The following is an 11,250-nucleotide window of genomic DNA, read 5'->3' as shown; positions in this document are numbered from 1 at the left end:
CTCTGGCCTCTGTCACTGTCAGTGATACAGCCTGGCAAGAGCAAACACACAAATCAAAACACTCTGTACTGTACAATAACAAGAGGATGGACGCCGGTCCTTCTGGCACTTTTTTAAACGTTTCCTTCTATATTTGAGACTTTAGCATCCACACATGAGTCTGTGTATTATTACTGTGATGCTCGCAGTAATAATACACACCTCTGCGTGCCTGTTACTGTAATATTCATTGCAGCGGCTCACAGATGAGCCTCCATCCATACACAAAGTGGAAGCATTCCGCGTGAATCACCTCCGGCTCTTGTGGCACTTTCTGCCCTCCATGCAGGCAAACAGCCACGCCTTAAAATTATTAGCTACCAATTGGTGGTTCTGTTATCAGCTGCAGTTACTCATTGATGGCAGTTCCCTATTTCCAATGAGGCAATATAGCTGTTGAACTTCTGCCGGAGACGCAAGGGAGAAAAGAATACAGATAAATATGGTACACAGACAGACAGACAGATAGATGACAGATAGATACAGTAGATAGATAGATAGATACATGTAGATAGACAGACAGACAGACAGATAGATGACAGATAGACAGATAGATACAGTAGATAGATAGATAGATACATGTAGATAGATTGATAGATATAGATAGATAGATTGATAGATACAGATAGATAGATAGATACAGACAGATAGATAGATAAATAGATAGATAGATAGATAGATAGATTGATAGATACAGATAGATAGATTGATAGATACAGATAGATAGATATATAGATAGATAGAGATTGGCCCAAGATTAACCGTGACAAAATTTAATTAGAATCCATCCATTTTTCCAGGTATCAGAGAAACAAACAAACAAACAAACATGGTGGATCGCTTAACCTGCTACCGATCTTAATAACGGTGGTGAAACTGCTCAGAGAGCAAAGCGTTCTAAGCGTTGCTCTCTTCTGTGCGTTTGGTTTTTACTACATGTGAAACCAACGCAGTAGAAAATGTTTGCTTCCCAACATCAGACACGCTGCCTGCAGCAGAGCTCCGTATCCCACTCCTCATCTCTGCTGGAGGTCAGCAGCTCAAGGCTGCGTTAGACTCACAAGCATTTGTTGTAGGTGGTTTTATTGCATTGTGGGCAATGTAGGAAAAGAAGGGAATACATTCACTGGCCCTGCAACAGCTATTTTTTAACATGCTGCCTTTAAAGCATTATTGAGGTATATTTATTTGACCTCTTTTCATTAATCTTTCATCTTTTTTATTGATTTGTTAAAATTAAAAAGGACAGAATCTCATGGAAACTTTTAATTTGATTTTATTTGTTTACTTTGTTGTTTTTCTTCACAGGAATTTCAAATTTTGAATGGAACATTTGCAATAACAACGGAATCACATGTCTTTATGTTAATGACAATAAATGTGATGGAGTTACAATTCACGGTTCCAGGTACTCCAGTATTTGACAAGTACTCTTAAGGTGTTCAAAGTATTCGAAAACAGAATTTTCTGACTAAATTTGATTCTTTCTAAAATAAATTAGAATAGACAGCTAACGTGTTGACGTCACTGAATAAATGAAATGTACATTCGAATTAAAAAATGTGGACAGCGGAATAAAAAAAAAAGGACTGTTCATTATATCTGATAGCCTCCTAACACGCGCGCGCACACACACGTAAAATCCCATAATTCACTGTGCATGGGAAGTGGCTGCACAATGAAAAGGCCTCGTGTGTTTACGTCCACGGGTGTTGATGACAGATATAAATCTGTCCTCAGGAGGACAATAGCAGCCGGAGACTTCCGACCCAAGGCGCGTCGAGCGTCCAGCGCCATACATCATATTTGTCTTGAAAAATAGAACACGGCTTAATGTCGGCGCTGCATATAGTCTAAAACTGCTAAAAGTCTAAAACAGTTCAACACAAGCCTGGCAGTAACGGAGGAGTTAAAATATCGATCATCTGTTAAACCCTTCAGATCAAGTTTCACTTATTTATACTATAACAAGGTATTATTTATGGGTCTCTGCAGGTAAACTTTTGGAAAGTAAAAAAAAAAAACGGTTAATTTAACCAGATTGCGTTGGTTAAATTTAATCGATAGTTGCCGCCACGTGTCTGTCAAGGTAATCAATCATCTCCTCATTAACTTTCTAGTTAGAAGCCTAACGCACGACATGCTGTAGAACACAATCAAATCACTTTATGTTTTCAACAACAACAACAACAACAAAATTCGATGTTCTAATTTTATATTAGACCGATATTAAAATCCATAGCTCACTAATATGAAAGAAAATCGCGATTGTTCGCCTGACGATTACTCGGGAACTATCGATTAATCACAATTTACAAGAAGGCCGAGGGCGACTAACGTTCATCTCATCTTTATTAACGAATAAACATTCTGACAAATCAAATGTAATGATATTTGATCTCGAAGCCTTTACCGATTTATATGGATAAGGGATAAGTTATACGGGTAAAAGCTGCATTTAATTCAAAATGATTTTATTAAGGATTGTTGATGACAGATATAGACTGATAGATAGAGACTAAAAATGCGTTAATCCAATATATGACTAACCCGCTCAAACCCAAAACATAGGCATAATTATAATAATAATAATAATAATAATAAGCGAATAAAGGTAATTTTAAACGTATTTTTTACCGTTAGACAAAAATGGAAATTCAGATACGCATAAATGATAAAAGACTTATTATAAGAAAATCAGAATTTCTTCACCTGATTTTTTTTAGATACAATTATTATATTACATGCAACATTTTTTTCGTCTCTTCTCTTGGCTTTAGAGAGGAGAGAGAGAGGGAGAGAGAGAGAGCGAGAGCGAGAGCGAGAGAGAGAGATGATAGCAGCTGGATCTTGATCACAAGGTGGTCTATAATCTCTCACTCCTCCTCTCTTTCGTGTCTGCTCTTTAGTCTTGATTATTTCAAACAGCTGTTCTGCTTGACTTCTTATTCAAATAAAGACAAATCGAGCTTTGAAGATTTTAAACACTCTGTTTTTGCGTGCTGTGCGTGGCTGGCTGCGGTCATATCCCCGCATAGAGCAATCAACACGGATGTCCAGTCTCAAGGAGAAGATATGTATCAGGGCATAATGACAACCAACCACGGACCCCCCTCCTACGAGCCGGGGTTCCTCCACAGCACGCCGGCGGGCGCCTCTCCGGTCTACGTGCCCACCACCCGGGTCGTCACCCCCATGATCCCGGCGCTGCCTTACCTTCAGAGCCCCGGCGCGTCGCAGCAGAGCAGCGGCGTGACGAGCCACTCTGCCTGGGCGCAGCCAGGCGCCGACTCGGTGCCCGCGTACAGTCACTCCCCGGTTCCTTCGCGCTTCGCCTTCTCCACCAGCCCGCCTCTGTCCTCCGGGGGGGCCACGGCGCGGGACACGGCAGCGTCCTACGGGAGAGAGCACTACGGCGCACGGAGCCTCAGCGGGTCGTACCACAGTCCCTACGCGGCCTACATGAGCCCGAACGTGGGCGGAACGTGGCCGACGTCCCCCTTCGAAAGCCCGGTCCTCCACAGTCTGCAATCCGGCGCTGCTCCTTGCACACCGCGGCACCAAAACATTGGTAAGGATCAGGAATTGATTTTATATTATACGTCCCCCCCCCCCCCTCCAAAATTCAATTCAATTTACAGGCCTTATTTATTTATTGTAAACCTTAAAACGTATATCAATTAATTATGGGCCAAGTTAACTTTTTAATGGCATTAAATGCCATTTAACGACAACGCCAATTTCCGGTGGTGCATGATTTTATGTAGTACATTTTTTTTTAAAATCGATCTAACAACCAAAAATATTTCTTTGTAAATGCACAGCACGAGATGAGTCGGAAGAGTTGGGTTTAATAAATCCACCAGGTACTCCGATTGTCACCTCGGAAAATGAATTCGTTTAAGCAAGTACAATTTAATTCAGTGTATTTACAAGTCACCGAATATGATGTGGAAAACAACTGCGTTCAGAATAAAATCTGGTTCATCTGATTCATCCGTGTTGCTGCTTTTACTCTGAAGTATCCGAGCCACAGAGTAATTTAATATTACATTTAGACCGGGGTAATTAGCTATATTATTGATGCTGTTTTTGTATAGTTTGATTCTGCATATAAACACTATTTATTTCAAAAAATAAATAGAAACGTTTCGATTAGGCCTTTAAAAAATATTCTTCTGTGGAGGCAAACACAAACCTCCATATTTAAACTTTTAAAAATAAAATCAAACAGTAGACCAGAACAAATATTAATAATACTGTATGCAACATACCCAAACAATGTGTGTGTGTAAAATGTTTGGTGTATTCATATCAGTCAAATGTGTATTGTAATAATGACATCTGATTCTGAGCTTATTGTGGCTCCAGGGCTCCAGATAAGGTTTGGTTTGAGTTGAAGTGTGCTTGAGGAATCAGGTCATCAGCAGCAGCGTTGCACTCAATGGAAATGCCTCCTCTCCTTTTTCTGAGAAGGCAATCTCATTCCAATCTTGGCCTTTCCATCAGTTGCATGCTTTATGTTCTTGCAGCAGGAATGAGTTGGTCTGGAGCTGCCGGCTGACCTCTGGACTATCGCAGCACATTGATCATGCTTAGCTTGTGGCTTTTCTCTGTGACTTGCTCCTCATAGTCAACATTACTAATCAGTGCTGTGTTTATTTCTGCATTTCTTCCATTGTCATGCTTTCTGCAGCGCTGGCAGCATGTCAGTGGTGTTTTATTCGCTTCTTTGAAAATAAAATGCAATATATTCCCATATCATTGTCATTGCAGCACCTTATCTTCAGGCTAGACTATACATATCCGGCATTATTAATATCAATTGATATTCAAAGATTAAGAAACAGATTGGCTGTGCGAGAAGCAACACTGATCACTGACCTCGTCATCAGATTACAATAACATTTAAATCACATTAAACTGTGCACTCGTCGGTGCACGGAGGACGACTGTCACCTGGCTTCATCCCTTTGTTTCACTATCACAACAAATTAAATTCTGATTAAATCCTCACTCAAGCATGCAGAGAAACAGAAAGGGCAACTCTCTCCAGGCCCATTTTAATGCCATTGACAGAAAAAACAAACTAATGTTTTATAATCATCACATAAAATATGAACAATTCAGAGAAATCAGATTTTCCTCATCTTCTTATCTTTGTAAAAATAAATTATATATATATTTTTAGGTCTTATTACTCTTTATTTAGAAAAACATGACCACTTTGCTCAAACAAACAGCTCACAATATCTTTATAGATTATTATATAAATAAGTTATGCTCCGTTTGTCGTATTTAGCCTTGATCTTATCCTCCTTTCAATTTGATCTTAATTTCCAGCATCAATGTCATTCCTATAATGACATATTTGTTTTACTTTAATTTATGGTTAAATATCAAAGTAAAAAAACCTAAAAGATTATTTAAAATGTCTGTATTGTCATTCTGTTAAGACCCTGGCAATGCTTCAAAATGTGAAAGTGTCTCCCTTACATGAAAGCAGCCTCTGCTTACTGTGTATAACAAGAAGAGACAGTTCAGCAATTTATTATCGACGTTATTTTTGCTTTGTTTGTACAAAAATTTGAGAATTTGCAGTGAAAAGAATGCAAAAGCACTGGCACTAAAATGGGCCTAACTATGAAGAAGAAAAAAAAAGGGGGGGGGGGGGCAGAAGCAACTAAATACTCCATGAAAAGTAAAACTCTAGTACCGAATTAAAAGCGTGTACTACTACAAAATGCACCCAGAAAATAATCCAAGTACAACATTGTGTCACAGTTGTTGAATGAATTCAGTGAAAACGCTTGATTTCTCTCATCAGAAGGGTTGGCGAGGATAAATAAGACATCCAGGAATTCTGTGGTGCAAAATGTCAGAAAAAGGAAAATACTTGAGTAACACATTGTTTTGTATAGTTTATTTTGAATGTTGCTGCTGCTCCCCTCAGTGACCGTCAGTAGATTGGTTGTTGGTATTTATTAAATATTAAAAACCACATTTCGATAAAGACGCTGACATTTATGCAGCAGAAAAAGAAATACGCTTCTGCTCATATTGACGCGCTGATATTTTTTTCTGTGCATGTATTGTCTTTTGTTGCTGTCTTGTGTTGGCTATTGCTTGCCACAGCTCAAGGTTAGTGTGCCACGCTGCCTTTGTTTTGCTCTCAGCCTTGGAGGAAGCCCTGCATGTGTATCAGTCAATTCAGCTACACTGAACAGCTGGAAGCCAGATTTATATTATGAGAGGAAGAATAGTCTCGCTGTGGAGATATATGAACATCTGCCTTTCACATCTCTCCCACCAGCCTGACGGGGATGGAGTAATAATAACCTGTTCAGCTTCTATCTCTGCTGAATGAATAAAAAAGGAAAAGTTGTCACTTCCACTCCACAGATCCCCCCCCCCCCCCCACTTGAGCTGTGTGAGAGAGGAGAGACGCCCGTGATAGAAACAGAGTCTCTATTTGAGTGTGATCTCTTTTTCCAGTGTGTTTTTTTTTATCTCATGGGCAGCAGGGAGATAAGGATGGATTCCAGGCTGCTTGTGTGGATCTGAAACCTGCACCCCCTGCTGGTCTAGAAAGGCCCATGCAGCTGACTGTCACAAATTCCAAGCAAGCAGGAAACTTAATTTATGGGGATTGAAGTCCTCTTTGAATCACAGAAACAATCTCTGGAGAGTTTCAGTGAATGGATTGACTTTGAATTGATAATGTGGAGCGACTCGTGTGAATGGTTGTCTTAAAGACCAAATATCTGTGTGTTGTTACCAGAAACACTTTGTCAGATGCTCTCTGAGTTGTATTTATTTTGTGTAGTATGTTCATTTCACCTCCGTCTGTTATCAACCTGTGTAATCTGTATGCATATGCCAATATCATTGATATAGTATGTCCAGCAGTATATGTTTGTGCAATCAAATCTATGCATATTCTAATTTAATCTACATATATCTGACTACACATTTTGTATACTTGGTCTATATCCTTCCATAGACACACACATATTATGTCGAGCTGTATACAATGTTCATAGCACCAGATCTGTGTACATAACAGCTGCAAATCATTTTTACCTGCACAGTGCTGTCGAATAATTGCACCTCTGGTTAGATGATCAACTACATTTCATTACCTTGTACTTGTACACGTGTAATGACAATAAAGTTGAACCTAACCTATCAGAGTAAAATTATAAAGTAACATACAGTAAAAACCCATAGACACGTCACCATTATCCAGGTGTTAATTATTTTGGATTACGATGACCTGGGTGACTGACAGGATGTACACAGATGTGTTCTTACACGGCTCGCTTTCAAGTCAGAAAGTGAAAACCCTCATCGCATTTCTCTGACCTCTCATCTTTCTTTCAGACCTCTTTGATGACTTCGCAGAGGGACGAGAGTGCGTGAACTGCGGGGCGATGTCGACACCCCTCTGGAGGAGGGATGGTACCGGCCACTACCTGTGTAACGCCTGCGGACTGTACCACAAGATGAACGGCATCAACAGACCCCTAATCAAACCCCAAAGACGGCTGGTGTGTGGCAGAGGAGCGGAGAGGTCTCTCCTGGAAGTCGCCGCTTTCACTTCTACCTTTTTAACCGTGGTCTGTTAAAACATGTTCTGTGCTGCAGTCTGCTTCGAGGAGGGTGGGCTTGTCCTGCACCAACTGTCACACCACCACCACCACCCTGTGGCGACGAAATGCAGAGGGCGAGCCGGTCTGCAACGCCTGTGGCCTGTACATGAAACTCCACGGGGTGAGAGAAGAACCGCTGCTGAAAACGGAGCACGTGAAACACGTTCTCATTGCACGAGCAAACTCCAAATGATCAATTAATGGCCATAACTCCACTAAAGGACGTCTTTTGACAGTGATTTTCAATGTTACTCTATTGCGGCGAATATTAAAGCCTTGCACAAAATTCCATTTACTTCCATCTGTAGTGGAAGTTTAATCATGAAAACGCTTACGTGACGATCCATCCATCATTTTTGCACTAAGATTTTGCCCCGCCGTTCTTCACAATGCTGGTTGACAAAAGGTCATGTCTTTGTCTTTGTCTTGGCGTGCTGGCAGGTACCTCGCCCCCTGGCTATGAAGAAAGAGGGAATCCAGACCCGCAAACGCAAACCCAAGAACCTCAACAGGCCCCAAACTGGTAAGCTTCACTGCGAGTAGTGAGTGTTTGTATTTGGTATATGATAAAGTAGCAAATACCTGGCCCTATAAACTATATAGACGGGTAAAGACATCTGAATTGTCCCCCCACAGCGACCCCGGGTGGCGAAGGGGCTCCAGCCACGCCAACCAGCACTCCTCGCATCTCCACCGCCACCACCGAGGAGCCTCGCCAGATCAAGACGGAGCCGGACACCCACAGCTTGTACACACACCACAGCCCACACACACAGGTCGGACACATTTCATAGTATTTACACACAGAAGGTGTTTGTCAGGTTCGGTTAGAGATAAGAGGCTGACATGGGTTAAAACTTTCAGATAAAAAAGTCTACAAATTAAAGGGCAAAGGAAAGGAAAATGAATGTGATGTCATTGAAAATACAATTTCCCTCCACTTCCCTCCAGATTTCAGCCCTGCCAGCCTACATGGCGGCTCAAGGTGGGGTCATTCCTCTCAAGATGTCCCCTGGGGGCCACGGCGGCTCTCCTGCCTCCAAATCTGAGCCCTGGAACAACTTAATTCTGACTTAGAAGACCTGCAACTCGGCATCTCGAATCAACCTATAGCTCTACCAATTAAACTCTACTGAGAGACAGCGGCCTCCAGAACAGCAGCCTCACGATTTGGACTTGGGCTGTTCCCAACAACCCCCTCACACTGTGTACAGCGATTCCTTCAAGACAACACTCTGGGACAAGCACGTCAGAGCGAAATGGCTATCTTTAAACAGACTGCAGAGATGCTGCGTGGTCTTTCCACCCTCCCAGGAGTTTCTGTTTGACAGTCACGACAGAGCAGAACTGTGATTAAACACGACTCTTGATGAGGAACTGCAAAAAGTGACAAGGGGAAATTAGTGCATCACTCTTCAACAACCCCCCCCCACCACCTTTTTTCCCTTTCTACCAATGCGGAAGCATTAAGTGACAAACACTGTAACATGTCTCCCACATGCAATAGTCATGGTCAGACTTTTTAAATTTTTATTTTAATACATCTGATATAATTTTTACATTATTGTGGACAATTTCACGTAAAGAGATGGATGCAAATAATCAAATATACAATTGTGATACAAGATGAACTAAATAGTCGGCAAACAAGCATCATGTCATGAATGTGGATGGTGGAGATGCCACGTGTGACGGATGTTCAAAAGTGCACGGGCGAGAAAACACATTATTTAGTACTTGAGGCTAATATTTATTGTTGAACTCAAAACCATTCATTTCTGATATTTTAGCTGATTGTCGTTCGATAAACTCATCGTGTGAAGACTGAACAGTTTGAATGCTTTTTGTTGTAGCAAGCGCACCTGCTATGTGTAAACTCGGGATATCAGTACGTTTAATACGGAAATAACCAATATATATATATATATGAGCAAATACGCAAAAGAACTCCACTCCAGTATAATTGTAAAGCACCAGATGGGATGTATTATAAGTAAAGATATAGTGAACGATGGTATTTTCTCAGTAGTGCGCTAACACCGCCTGACGCCTGCTCCTCTGTGTGCGACTGTAGTTCGACTGAGGAAACTAATAAAAACAAAGCATTTTGACATAATGCAAATAAATATGCATTTCTTCATTTTTACATGTATTTTTTTCTATACTTTTGTGAATATTTAGTCTTCCACTTCCACAACTTGGCTTCAAAAATTGCAACCTCTGAATGTTCAGATACTGTTTAGTGAAAACGCTGGATGGGGGGGTAGACTGAAGTTTGACCTCTGCATATTTGTCCTGCACCATCGCCTTCCTGCGAGCTTTATTCTAATCGTTGAGGTCATCGGAGACGCAAACTCCTGTCCAACTTGGTCCTGAAAGCAATGCTTTAATCACGCCGTTCACCTCCCTTTTTGAAAACCCCTGGGGTTTGGGAAATGTAGTATTGGTGCGTGTAAAAGATCTACGGGCTGTGGGCCGGTTCTAATAATAAATCAATATCATCCCAGGGGCCGTAGAAAACCTTCTTGCGGGCCTGATGTGGCCCCCGGGCCTTGACTTTGACATATGTGTTCTACACTGTTGCACCATTATTTGACCTTGTCCAAAAGCTGAGTTATGCTTGTGAATTTGCACAGTCCAACCTAACTCAGTTCCAGGTTCCGGATCTGGATACCTGTCGATACACAGAAAGATCCAGTCTCTGTTGTCCAATCACAGCTGTCCAATCACTGATTAAAGAACAGGTGATGGAGATCAAAGGTCCTGGATCATCAAAAAGATCTTAAGATCTTTCTGTTGTCCAATCACAGCTGTCCAATCACTGATTAAAGAACAGGTGATGGAGATCAAAGGTCCTGGACCATCAAAAAGATTTTAAGATCTTTCTGTTGTCCAATCACAACTGTCCAATCACTGATCAAAGAACAGGTAATGGAGATCAAAGGTCCTGAGCCATCAAAAAGATCTTAAGATCAATGTAAGCAAAATTATATATGTGTGTAATTTCACGGATCAAACTATCCAGGGTTTCGGATAGTATGGCATGGAAAAGCGGAAACGGGGACGCAGACAGGTAGTCTAAAGAATCAGCAGAATTCTTAATGTTATATAAAGGAACAACACAGAGAACAAAGCACCACAGTTTGTGTTTCATCCACCAAATTCATTATGTTCTCATGTTTGAGAAAAAAGGCAACAACTATTGTGTGACTACGCACCCACGAAGAACAAGAAACCGGAAGAGGGGTTTAGAAAATCCTTACTAAGCTTTGATTTGAATGAATTTGGTGGCTGAAACAGAAACGGTGCTGCTTAGCTCTTCTGTGGTGTTCCTTCATATAACATGAAAGTGATCCCTGACCGTTTTGACAAATCCATCTAAAAGTAAATAGATTTCTCATGAGCTATGAAATCCATTTTGTTTGACGTCACACCCAAGCTCACTGCTGTTGTGTGGAGTACAGCAGCGATCTGTTAGCAGCGATGAGATCCTCTGTTCCGCCTTTGCAGTCTGACCCACAGCGCCAGCAAAGACGAGAGGAGAGTGAGGAAGAATCCA

At 41.3% G+C, this 11,250-nt stretch overlaps 1 protein-coding gene across 1 annotated transcript; it reads left to right on the top strand.

Moving 5' to 3' along the window:
* The first annotated feature begins 3,114 nt into the window (after nt 1–3,114).
* Nucleotides 3,115–8,768, top strand: LOC137916748 (transcription factor GATA-4-like). The gene is made up of 6 exons (XM_068759716.1): nt 3,115–3,610; nt 7,423–7,589; nt 7,687–7,812; nt 8,133–8,226; nt 8,328–8,467; nt 8,643–8,768. Exons 1-6 carry the CDS (start codon nt 3,115–3,117, stop codon nt 8,766–8,768), a joined length of 1,149 nt encoding a protein of 382 aa, XP_068615817.1.
* Nucleotides 8,769–11,250: the final 2,482 nt, after the last annotated feature.

This window comes from Brachionichthys hirsutus, unplaced genomic scaffold (assembly GCF_040956055.1).
Source record: "Brachionichthys hirsutus isolate HB-005 unplaced genomic scaffold, CSIRO-AGI_Bhir_v1 contig_316, whole genome shotgun sequence".
Taxonomy (NCBI): Eukaryota; Metazoa; Chordata; class Actinopteri; order Lophiiformes; family Brachionichthyidae; genus Brachionichthys; species Brachionichthys hirsutus.
Note: the sequence above shows the minus strand (reverse complement) of the source record. Positions and strands in the feature narration are given on the sequence as shown.

Bases quoted from the DNA above. Each gene is read 5' to 3' on its own strand.
- LOC137916748 (XM_068759716.1), top strand. From the start codon at position 3,115: ATGTATCAGGGCATAATGACAACCAACCACGGACCCCCCTCCTACGAG. The intron at 3,611-7,422 runs GTAAGGATCAGG...TCTTTCTTTCAG, and splicing joins ACCGCGGCACCAAAACATTG to ACCTCTTTGATGACTTCGCA. The intron at 8,468-8,642 runs GTCGGACACATT...ACTTCCCTCCAG, and splicing joins ACCACAGCCCACACACACAG to ATTTCAGCCCTGCCAGCCTA.